Source organism: Carassius auratus, chromosome 21, assembly GCF_003368295.1.
Source record: "Carassius auratus strain Wakin chromosome 21, ASM336829v1, whole genome shotgun sequence".
In the NCBI taxonomy this organism is placed as follows: domain Eukaryota; kingdom Metazoa; phylum Chordata; class Actinopteri; order Cypriniformes; family Cyprinidae; genus Carassius; species Carassius auratus.
In genome coordinates, this window is record NC_039263.1 from 17,094,964 (window position 1) to 17,107,177 (window position 12,214).

The 12,214-nt window shown below is 36.8% G+C and overlaps 3 protein-coding genes across 5 annotated transcripts in view; all 3 read left to right on the forward strand.

The window, feature by feature from the left end:
• The window catches only part of LOC113038752 (mitotic-spindle organizing protein 2), a 1,160,083-nt gene that overhangs the window by 535,650 nt on the left and 612,219 nt on the right, over positions 1–12,214 (forward strand). The window lies entirely within an intron of this gene.
• Positions 92–5,447, forward strand: LOC113038724 (zinc finger protein 345-like). Of its 2 annotated transcripts, none has more exons than XM_026196354.1 (4): positions 92–421; positions 1,154–1,289; positions 2,342–2,842; positions 3,757–5,447. In XM_026196354.1, exons 1-4 carry the CDS (start codon positions 242–244, stop codon positions 5,211–5,213), a joined length of 2,274 nt encoding a protein of 757 aa, XP_026052139.1. In that variant the 5' UTR covers positions 92–241; the 3' UTR covers positions 5,214–5,447. The 2 variants fall into 2 exon arrangements, with proteins under 2 accessions (XP_026052139.1, XP_026052138.1); XM_026196353.1 differs by having other exon boundaries at positions 93–421; positions 1,151–1,289.
• On the forward strand, positions 6,055–8,626 carry LOC113038741 (plasminogen activator inhibitor 1 RNA-binding protein). The gene is made up of 8 exons (XM_026196376.1): positions 6,055–6,482; positions 6,676–6,784; positions 6,885–7,031; positions 7,426–7,497; positions 7,629–7,712; positions 7,854–8,019; positions 8,095–8,283; positions 8,455–8,626. Exons 1-8 carry the CDS (start codon positions 6,236–6,238, stop codon positions 8,497–8,499), a joined length of 1,059 nt encoding a protein of 352 aa, XP_026052161.1. The 5' UTR covers positions 6,055–6,235; the 3' UTR covers positions 8,500–8,626.

Sequence of the window (12,214 nt, forward strand, 5' to 3'; positions counted from 1 at the left end):
TGCGTTTTCAAGTGGCGCAGGACGCACTAATCACTCCAAACCTCTAGGTGGCAGTACTGTCTTTACAATTCACACTGTATTCGAAGATTTTATTGTAGAAGAAAATAATTCCTTCCGTTTGTTCACCCGCCACAAACAAGCGAATGGCTAGCTAGTATACTTTTTAACCTGCGACTTTGTATGTAATGAGGTAGCAAGTAGTTTTTTTTTAGAGGGAGGTGTCGAGTAATCATCCCTGAGCATGACGGCAGTATTTCACGAGTTACTGTCCTCCGTTATGGGGGTGTTAGTTGAAAGTGTCGTGTCGGAGTTGAGCAAACATCTCTCCGACTTCACGACTGTCTTATCTGAGGAGTGGAAGCGCAACAAGAGCACTGCAGTGAACAAAAACAGACTTAAACAGGCCAATCAAGCCAAAACTGTAAGTTCTAGAGTAGAGGAAAGAAAGCGTCTCCATTCCTGTTCATAACACGTTTGTCGACAGTTGTTTACATGGTATTTATAACTGCCTTGAGTGCACCGTGTATATTTAAAAAGTGCATATTGAATGTAATTATATTATAAATATAATGAACCTGTTAACCCTGCAACTGCCTTCTGTTTCCCAATAAGCTGTTGATGATCAAATTATGGTTATCCATATTTTTTGTATCGTTATTTTAAATTCCCATTTGTTTTTGAAGTCAGTTCGCATTGATTCTTACAGAAACATGGCCCACAACTTTAGCATTTCCAGAACCAGAGATTATTACGTTTCAGAGTTCGCGATTTAAATAATGTGTGGCATTATTTTCATGTTTTGAGTGATTGTTATTTCACATTTTATGAGGAAATGGGAGCAGGAGATCACACTCAAAACAGTTGAATGTCTCTAAATGTGTTTGTCCTTTCTTGTTTTAGTCAGAACACTGAGAGCGAAAGACAGCATTGCAGTTCTTTAGGAATCTTTAAAACACATTATAATGCAGATAACTTGTAATATGTTGTCTGAAGAAGTCAAATTTTAGTGCATACAAACCAGAGTAATGATTGTAAGTCTTAAATTCTAATACCAGATTATTAAGACAATGTGGGTGAATTTATAATCAAACTTATTTTTGACACACTGTTAATTGTAACAGGCTATATCTTGATCTCTTTTGTGTTTCAGAAGGAGTTTGCTGTGTTCATGGAGCTGTTGAGTAAAGCCACAGTAGAGACGATGGTTAAACTGATTCATGATCGCATCTCAGCTCAAGTACTGGACGCTACAGCAAAGTGTCGGCTCTCAAAGCAAGATAAGCTAAATGGTACATTAAATGTTTAATCACCAACTCAAATACAAACCTGAGCATTCACTCAAATATTTGGTACATGTCTTGGCTGTTCAGGTATATTTTGTTAAAGGGATAGTTCACCTAAAAATGGATCGTTCCAAACCTGTTTGCGTTTCTTTCTTCTGCGGAGCATAAAAGAAGGTGTTTTGAATAATGTGGGTATCCAAACAGTTTATGGTCCCTATTGACTTCCTAGGTGTTTTTTCTATACTGTGGGAATCAATGGGAACCAGAAACTGTTTGGTTAAAAACATTCTTCAAAATTCTGCTATGTTCAACAGAAGAAACTCATTCAGTTTTGAACAGGTGAGTAAATAATGACAAAAAGCTTTATTACCCGGTAAATATTTCCATAATTCATACAGGGTTTGTTCTGGTCTTTAACAGGCCTTAAAATGGTTTCAAATCAGAGCAGAAATCCTTAAATTCATAAAACGGTGACGTTTAATGTTTTTAATTAAATGCATTGCAACAAATAATAAAAATAGTTCTGTTTTATTTGCCAATACAAATTTCTGAAACATTTACCGATACTTGCAATCCAAATGAAAAATAAGGTCTTAGAAAATGTATCAAAATTATGTGAGTTTATGATTAAAACAAATATCTGTCAATGCTGTATATGAAAACTTGTTTTCCCTTCTAACTAAGTAGATTTTTCTGAGCCCATTGGCAGATATTTATTCTTCTCTTTATAATAAACTTAATTTTATTTTTTATCATCTTCACAGAAAACAAGACTTATGTAATTTTCCTGCTCAATTAATGTATCTAGACATACTTGCTTTTGTAAAATGAATTAAAAAGTAATGTAGATCAGATCGAAGTTGTTTTTTTTAAACTTTGAACTGTTGCTGATACAACTCATTGTTTACTCCATATACCTTTACGTTTTGAGAACTTAGTTTATTCCTTCTTATTATTAATATTATTTTATCATGATATTTTTTATATTATGAATTTAAGTTTTTCAATATGATATTTAAATACAAACAAAACATTTTTTTCTCATTATATTCTCACAGAGGATCAAGCAGCCGCATCTGAGCCAGAAAATAATGTGCTTCTTGAGCCTGAACAGAACAAGGATTATGTAATGGAATCTGAACATCATGAAAACTCTGTACAAGCAGCAAATACTCAGTACCATCAGCTGTCATCTAGACCCACTGATATTCTGGCAAGCAGTTTAAGTTTGAGTGAAAGCCTGCCTTCCACGAGCACAAACGTAGCTGCTGAGGAGAGACAGAAGCCATTCATTTGTGAGTCCTGTGGAGTATCTTTCAGTGACATGGCCCTGTTAAACATTCACAATGCTTTACACAAAGACAGACCTTTCAATTGTTTGACATGTGGCAATACTTTCAAAATGATGAAATGCTTGATGAAGCACCAGAGATTTCACACGTCTCCAGAACTGAGTATTGAGTTCGAAGCCACTCTGAATGAAGAAGAATTCATTGTGCAGCTTGAAACCTGTGATGCTGTAAGTACATCTCTGGAAACACTAGAGGTCACTACACACGGTAAGGCATGATTTCAAATGCATTTTTTTTTTCAGTACAATATGATAGTATACTGGACCGTATACTGACAAAATGAGTGTAAATACAGTATCTTGATTAATCTATGTCAAGAGTAGTAAAATAAATTTGTTTTTATTACAAATACTGAATAAATAATTAGAACCATTAAATGTTTGGGGTCTTTATATATATATATATATATAATATATATATCGATCGTATTTTTCCGGACTATAAGTTACATTTATTTAGAACCAAGAGAAAGCATTACCGTCTACAGCTGCGAGAGGGCGCTCTATGTTTTCAGTGTAGACTACAGGAGCACTGAGCAGCATAGAGCGCCCTCTCGCAGCTGTAAATTAATTTAAAATCAAATTAATTTTGATAAGTCGCACCCGACTATAAGTTGCAGGACCAGCCAAACTATGAAAAAAAAGTGCGACTTATAGTCCGGAAAATACAGAATATATATTTTATTTATTTATTAAAAATAATAAATAGTTTATTCCTGTAATGCAAAGCTGAATTTTCAGCAGCAACCATGATCAGTGTCACATGATCCTTTAGAAATCATTCTAGTTTGCTGATTTGGTGTAAGGAATGTTTTTAATTTTTATGTTAGAAATGGTTGTGCTGCTCAATACTTTTGATTTTTCAGGAGTTTTGGTAAATGGAAAGTTAACAAAACAGCATTTATTTAAAATATATTTCCTTGTAGTATTATTAATGTATTAATTTTCATTTCATGTAGTCTTTTAAATAAAAGTTTTTTTTATTGTTAATAAATGTAAAATGCAATGAGTGAAGAATTACTGGGTGCACCCATAATTAACTATATTTATATTTAAGTATAATTATTTAAATTTTTAATAAGTCTGTTTGTCTTAAATGTACTCCGTGTTCTTCCTTCACAGAAATTCTCCAAAGTAACTTGGACAGCGAAGACATATCTTGTGCTGTTTTGGAAAGCAGTCAGTATGTAACCGAATCATTTGTGCAAGGTTTAAATATTAACATCGAAAACACAGACAACCAGCCCAACACCACAGCTAACACGGATATGATAAAACAGTCGAATGATGGTTTGTTCCGATGCAAAACATGCGGCAAGTGTTTTGAACTGAGGTGGAAGTTCATTAACCACGTTCGGGCTCATGTGAAACATTACAAATGTTCGCATTGCGAGAAGCGCTTTACTATGAGAAGCTGCCTCATCAGACACGTAGCGATGCACACTGGAGCCCAGCTATTCAAATGTGAGATATGTTCCAAGTCTTTTGTATTTCAGGCCTCCCTGGAAAAGCACAGGCGTCTTCATACGGCAGAAAAAACGGTTACTTGCCCAAATTGTCAGAAGGTTTTTCCCGGCAAGCGTTCTTTCGGCAGACACAGATGCAAAGCAGTTGAAATGCTCTACAACTGTCCCGTATGTGACAAGCAGTTCAAAATAAAACAAAACATGCTTGACCACCAAACACTGCACACTGGCGAGAAGCCCTACTGTTGCGAGATATGTGGCGATTTTTATAGCTGCGAGCGATATTTGAAAAATCACCAAAAGAGTCACATCGAGAAAACCTACGAATATCCGTGCGAACTCTGCGACAAGCGGTTCGGTGCTCGCAAACATCTGCAAGCTCATATGCTTGTGCACACAAGGGAAAAGCGATACGCTTGCGACGTATGCGATAAGAAGTTCGCCACCTCTGGAAACCTCAACAGGCACAAAGCCGGTCACACAGGAGTGAAGTTGTACGGCTGTCCGATATGTTTGAAAAGGTACACTACAGCGTATGCCCTGAAGATGCACATGCACAAACACACTTCAAGCAAACCGTTTCTTTGTGACGTTTGCGGTAAGGGATTTACCAGTTCAGACTACATGAAAAGGCACAAGCGAATTATTCACGCAGGAAGAAGGGATTGTGTGTGTTCGATCTGTAATAAGGCCTTCATATTCCCCAGTTCTCTTAATCAGCACATGCTTGTACATACAGGAGAGAAACATCACGCGCGACTGGTCAGTCCTTTGTTGAAGAAGTTCAGTTGCGATCATTGTCAGAAGAAGTTCTACTCACAAGCCGCCCTTACAGTACACCAGAGGGTTCACACGAAGGAAAAGCCGTATAGTTGCATGGTTTGTGGAAAGAGGTTTGGGTATTCCAGCAGTATTCAGATGCACATGAGAATCCATACAGGGGAGAGACCTTTTGGTTGTGATGTTTGTGGTAAAACGTTCAGTCAGGCTGTGCATCTGAGGACCCATCAGCGAGTGCACACTGGTCTGAAGTCGTTCAGTTGTGAGAGCTGTGGGAAGAAGTTTGTGGATCATAGAAATCTTAAACAACATAAATGTAAATATGCCATGTAAATTCTGACATATTCGCAAAACCAAAGGTTACACTGAATTAAACACTGCATCTTTTTTTTTCAGGTTTGTTTGAAATAGTTTCTGTAATGCATAGCATTATGTTGATAGCTAATGATCTGTAGTCTTATTTGGCAAGCCGAATGAAATCAGAGGTGTGTGTGCTTCTGTATTTTTAATTGTGTAAACAATTATATTTTCAAACCAAGACTACAGCAATAAAAACATCATGATGAACTACTTGTGTCTTTTTTCCACCATTAAATATATTTTAAAATGATTAATAGGCATGTTTAAATAGTGTTTTTTGGTGCCTGTAATGTGCCACAAACCTGTGTGTGCTTCACAGACTGATTACTGCAAGTCAAGTTTATATATATATATATATATATGTGTGTGTGTGTGTATTTAATCTCTACTTTGAAATAACTTTAAACACCCTTAAAAATATTCTTTGGTTATCTCTAAAGTTTGCTTGATCTAAAACCTTTGAGTTTTATTTATATATATATATATATATATATATATATATATATATATATATATATATATATATATATATATATTTATTTTTGCATATTGTACTGCTTTATGAAATTTTTTGTATGAATAGTATATGAAGCAGTCATACACATCTGCAGAAGAAGCATGAATGTATAAACAAAAAATTTTCTTTGAAGAAGAATGATAGTAGATTAATAGTTTTAATCTGGTTCACATTTCCAGTCACAAAAAAAAAAATAGCAAAAGAATAGTCCGGAAGCGTAAATAATGTTGCTTCTCAACGGCTCTGCTGGAAACTAAAAGCTGACTTCCGGGGCGGAGACTAATTGCTTACATATGAACCTGAATTCAATTAACAGAACGTCACATCTGACGCTACGTTAATTTGTGCTTACGAGCTAACCTTAGATTTCAATCTTTTGTTCTCTTTGGGAGATAAACAGAGTTTAGTTCTGCTGTATTTGTAGTTCTTCGATGACAGCAACTCGGTTATTTCATTTCCCTTGCGGTAATCGATAAAAATGAAGGAGTTAGTAACGTTAGAGGAGATGCCTGATGAAGAATACGGATGCGCCGTTGCTAATCGTTTCGGCCGACTGCTGAACGACGAATCCGACCCTTTCGACATCTTATACGCGGCAGGGGTAGAGAAGAAACAGAAGAAGAAGAAAGAGGAGCCAAAGAAAACCTCAACCACGATTAAATCTGGAAAGAAAGAGTCCCAAAGGGACAGGAAAATCGTTCTTCCCGTTGGCGGGGGAGAACAAGGTAAGTTAAGTGAAGGACGTGCTGATTTTATTCGACGCAAGCCTTACTTTTAATAAATTACCGACTAATTTAGTTAACCTCTGGAAGATATTATGAGTCTAAATGGAAGGTACTCTGGTTACTGAAGTTTTAAGCTTTTAAAGTGTTCACGTTTTGTGTGTGGCTTGTATTCGGTGACGGTCCATATTTCTAGGCCAAGTCTGTCTTGCTCGTGGAGAGGTTGAGGAGCGAATAGAGAGACGCGTGACTTTTGAGCGCAAATTCAGCGACGCCGACACCCCCCTCAGTTTCTCTGTTGAGAGGTAAACGTCTCTTAATACCGGTTAATAAATGGCTTTATTTTTTATTCATCTTCCTGAATTTATTTTGCATGCCTGAAGATCTGTCTTCATCTGTGTGCAGGCCTGTGGATGTGCTGGACAGGCCTGTCAGAGGAAGAGGTACAGGAAGAGGACGAGGAGCCCGAGGCCCAGGATATCCGAGATCCAGTGATGGATTTGACCAGAGGGGAAAGAGAGAGTTTGAGAGACACAGTGGCAGTGACCGAACGTGAGCTGGGACTCATAACTTTATGCAGTGGTCAAACTGGAGTTGATTTAGGGCCCAAACTTTATATTGGTTATCACATGTAATTTAACACCCACATACAGAAGTAAACATGATACTGAAATATAAAGTGTACCTTTTAAATGTTAATTTGAAAATAAATGCAAAGTGTAAATGTAAGGGTAATCATTAAAGGTATCATTTTTAGAAAAACTATTACATTAATCTTTTGGTTAAGTAATCGACATCGTAAATGTTTACATGATTAATTGCAATTTTTTTTTTTTTTTTTTTGCAATGTCTTTCACTTTGGGGTTGTAAGTAACTGGTTGAAAGTCTGTAAATGAACAGATTTGAGTTTAGAAGTTTTCATACACACAATCATCTTATAAATCAGGAGTGTCCGATCAGAAGAGAAGCGCAGCGGCAGTGGATCCCGCAACTGGGGCTCGATGAGAGACCATATGAGGTTTACGCCTTTTTTATATATATGTGTATTATGTGTATATATGGTATATGTCAGGTTGGAATTTATTTTCTCACTTTGTTTTCCCCCCCACCCCATTTTAAAATGGTTTTAATTTTTCTTCTGTCCTGTAGTGAAATTGAAGAGGGGTCACCTAGTGAAGAGGTCGTTGAAAATGAGGAGACCCAAGAGGTAGTTGAGGCTGATGGAGAAAACAGGTCCGTCTCTCACAGCTGCAGGAAATATCTTGTAACGCAGCTGATGCTTGACAGTGAATATGGTTATTTGATGACTTTTTGAATTTGAGCTTCCTTTTATAGTTCATAATGGATGTAAATGTACAATTGCTCCCCTTTCAGACCATCCGAGACTGAGAAAGTGATTGAGGTTGCCCTAGAGATGACATTGGATGAGTGGAAAGCCCTACAGGAGCAGAGCAGGCCAAAGGTGGAGCTGAATATCCGTAAGGCAGATGCCTCTGTGCTGTCCAAGGCCGTGGTCATCCATAAGTCCAAATTCCTTGAGGTGAGGAGTCTCATTCTTGGCATTTAGAGCCTGTTGGATACAAATTCACTCTTACAACTGCTGTTCTTGTTCTAGAAACATCATAATGGCTTGGATGATGAGGATATGGTTTTCCGCCGCCCGACCAATGACATCACTTGTCAACTGGAGATCAACTTTGGCAGCCTGGCTCGGCCCTCTCGTGGTGGGAGAGGAGGACGGGGTGGTCGTGGCCGTGGGGCTCCATCCATGCCCTCCCTAAGATCTCCACAAAAGCTTGAATCTGTAAGTTAGTTGTATTGGTTGCATCATAAATTGCCCATGCCCAGACAACACAGTCCTGTGAAATGCAAGAGTTTTAGTTGAAGGTGCTTTACAAGCGAGATCGGTGTTCATGCTGTGAGAAACTGTGCCTGTGGTGGTTTGAGGCTAAATCATGTCTTGGCGTTTCCTAAGGCTCCAAACCCAGATGATCCAGAAGATTTCCCTGCACTGGCCTAGAGCTCCTCTGGAGGTACAGAGTGAGGATCAAACTGTTCTGCAAGCCATGTTTGTAACTCTGAAATGGGCAATGTGCACTTAAAATGAAAATAAAGCATGCATAAAGTTGGTTCTTTGCTTTTACTGCAGTTTACATCTTGTGTGTACTTCTGTATTTTTTGCACTTGTTTGACTTTACTATTTTAAGAGGATAGAGTAATATGTTCTAAAATAAAGCATTCTGTTAAGGCATATTGAAGCTGAGTGAATACTTTATTGCCTAAATACGTTAAGCATATTAAAATGTAGACTTGCATAATGACAATTGCTTTTATTAGCCAGAAGATTTATGGGGTGTTAAACTAGATGCCAGTGATTTTAAACTGAATAATTTGTAATCTGAATTAAACCAAAATTAAAACCATCTGCATAGATTTGATGCAATAAAATGTGTATATACATGCACTATTCTTCAAAAGTTAGGGGTCTGCAAACATCTCATTTTGCAAAGGACACCTTAATGCTGTTCTTTTGAACACTTTATGTCCTGATGGTTTCAGTTTCCACTAAGCAAATCAGTAATTTTGTTTCTTGTGAAGCTAATCATAGTCATGAAGGATCATGTGACATTGAAGACGAGTGATGGCTGCTGGAAATCTAACTTTGCTATTGTGAAAATTGTTTTATATTAAAAATGCATTAGGATTTGTTAAAGTCCATTACACTACTGTATTGTTTTTACCATATTGGGCAAACTAATGCAGCCTTGGTGAGTAAAATAAAGATCTTTTAGACCCCAGACTTCTGAACTGTATGTGTGTGAATGTCTACATATATGGACATGATGGTTAAGAAACATTTAAGAGAGAAAAGTAATCGTTTTGAATTTCTCAAACAGAGTTCTTGAATAAAGGACCTAAATCTAAATATTTTTAAACCGTTAACTCTTCACTGTGGTCTAACCATTTGATCAGTTTATTTTTGATCCACCACCAGGAGGCGTAATACCCCAGAGAATAAGTGAAATCTGACTTGTGCTCCTGCTGCCAGTTTGATGTCCACTGTACTTCTACACTGTTTCCCATGTGCAGTGGTGAGTCTTGAAGTAAAACAGGATCATTGATCCTATACTCTCTCCCGCGGTTTGAAAAATGTTACTTTTTAAAAAAAGTTCGGGTGTCAGGAAAAACTACTGCTTGTTTTATTTTTTTTGCGGGGAGACAAGTTTCCTTGAAGCTCACAGTGCATTGGCTGGTGATGGAATGTCACACTGCTAGTCATACAGTGAAGGGAAATTAAATTTACAATGGGCTGTTTCCTCCAGCTCACCGTGCATCACTATAGGTTTTGGCAGTTTGCTAGACAATGCTGCCAATCTTGCTGAAAAGAACCGCAGAGCTCTGTCCTGCAAGCTTTGCAGCAGTGAACTCTGGAATCAGATTCCTCAATGAGGAAATGGACAGTAGTGAGAGAACCTCACATCTGCTGAAATCAGTTATTTTTCAGCTCCACTGTCTCCCCTGATTGCTCTGACACTCTTATCTTTGAGCTATAAGAGTCTTGTCTTGGTGTAGTCATATGATACACCCTATTTTAGTCTTTGAAGAGAGTCTAGTGTTTTTTTTAGAAGGATTGGGCCAGATTCCCGTGGCTGCGTTAACACTGAGGTGATTGTAAATGTTAGGCTTAAGTGTTCTTTCTGCATTCTCAGAGCTGTTTTTTCTGGGGGTAGTGTTGAGCTGGTGAAACACACACAGGCATGAGCTCATTGTAGCTGACAGAGTGAATCCAGATGGATAAAGCAGTGATACTAGAAGGATGTGTGTTCACAATATCTTCTGTACCCAAGTCCAGAGTTTTCTTTGTTTTGGCATCTTATGTTTTCCCATCAGCCCCTTCCCTCTGTATTTAAGGGCTATTGGGGAGATTGTGAACCGTGTGTGACTATAATTAACTGTCAACTGTTTTGAATTAATATAGATCCATTGGGGCGTACAAACAAATGGTGATTGATCGTTGGCCCCGGAACCCAAAGAGTGATTGATTCAGTGTGGTGTTGAATTCAGTGTAACCTCAAAAAAGCATTTGTACCTTTTGTCGTTTATTTTTCCTGAACAAATGTTAGGCTAAATCTTAAACAAGTGAGGTCTGGTTTTTCTTCAGATTATTGTATCGCGTTGAGAAGCCCTTTGTTTAGCGTTGCTGCAGATGCAGTGGAGCGGTTGGTATGAGCAACATGAGATGATCTGAACTGAGCTGACATTAAAAGTCTTGGACTTGCTTGCATTTCATCTGTGTCAGATTTGTTCATGTTATCCATCCGGGACACTGAAAAAACATTTGGAATTTAAAGTGTTTTTTTTCTTCTCATGACATTTCTAGTGTATTGAGGAATATATAACCGTTACAAAAATTCTTTGCATGTGGAGAATTCAGGACATTTGTACTAAAAAAATAAAGGTAAGGTAATGACAAAAATTAAACCAAATTGGTTTTGTACTCATTTTCTTGACAGTCCTCTCGAATGATTATATATAGTTGAAAGATGTTTATATTTCATATTTATGTATGCACACTAGTGTATGTATTAATTAGCTGTGTTTAATCTAAATGAGTGTTTTTCATCACTTTGGCACAGAAATTTCAACTTCTACTAAACATCTGCACATAGTTTCTCAACTATGTTATGAAAGATATTACAGAATGATTTAATATAACATTTACAATCTGATTACTTGCACCGTTTTGTAAATGGACAAAAATAGAGTTTCCAGCTCAACATTTTTTATTATTCTGTTCTATTAAAATAGTGCCATGGACATTGCATGGATTTTTCTCTTTCATTTGTAATCATTATTTATACTGTACACACACACACACACACACATATATATATATATATATATATATATATATATATATATATATATACATATGTAGTGCCACTTGAAAGTTATTGTGAACCCCTTGCAGAATCTGTGAGAATGTCATTTTATCAAAATAAGTACTCATACAAAAAGCATGTTATTTTTTTTTTGTACTGTCCTAAGATATTTTACATAAAATGTTTACATATAGTCCACAAGAAAAATAAATAGCTGAAATTATTAAAATAACCCCATACAAAAGTTTGTAAACCCTTGGTTCTGTGTGGTTACCTGAATGAGCCATTGTTTTGTGTTGGTTGCTCATGAGTTGTCGCTCATTGTTTGTTTCTGAACAGTTAAACTGAGCACTGTTCTTCTGAAAAATCCTCCATATCCCGCAGATTCTTCAGTTTTTTTTTGCACATTTGAACCCTTTCCAGCAGTAACGGTATGATTTTGAGATCCATCTTTTTAACACTGAGGACAATTGAGGGACTCAAACACAACTATTAAAAAAGGTTCAAAAGTTTTGGCAGTGACATAAATTGTGTTTTATGAAGTTTGCAGCCAAAGCTGTTGTGGTGTTCCATCACATATTGTTTCTAGATTATTGTGTAAACTGATCAGATGCATTTTAAAAAGTTGCTAAAAGCTTCATTAGCCATTAATAAATTTCATTGTTTTTTGATCCTGACAAAAAATGATCAGCTAACATTAATTGACTAATCATATTAGAAACACATGTGAAAGTGTGAATAAGTACTAGGTGAAATCACTATCATACTAATTAGATTGTAAGAGCAGACTACATAGCATCAAAATGGCCTCATATGCAAGGAAATTGCACCTACCAGAAGCATTTACCGGAT

Bases quoted from the DNA above. Each gene is read 5' to 3' on its own strand.
- LOC113038724 (XM_026196353.1), top strand. From the start codon at position 242: ATGACGGCAGTATTTCACGAGTTACTGTCCTCCGTTATGGGGGTGTTA. The intron at 422-1,150 runs GTAAGTTCTAGA...TTTGTGTTTCAG, and splicing joins AGGCCAATCAAGCCAAAACT to AAGGAGTTTGCTGTGTTCAT. The intron at 2,843-3,756 runs GTAAGGCATGAT...CTTCCTTCACAG, and splicing joins ACTAGAGGTCACTACACACG to AAATTCTCCAAAGTAACTTG.
- LOC113038741 (XM_026196376.1), top strand. From the start codon at position 6,236: ATGAAGGAGTTAGTAACGTTAGAGGAGATGCCTGATGAAGAATACGGA. The intron at 6,483-6,675 runs GTAAGTTAAGTG...CCATATTTCTAG, and splicing joins CGTTGGCGGGGGAGAACAAG to GCCAAGTCTGTCTTGCTCGT. The intron at 7,713-7,853 runs GTCCGTCTCTCA...CTCCCCTTTCAG, and splicing joins GAGGCTGATGGAGAAAACAG to ACCATCCGAGACTGAGAAAG.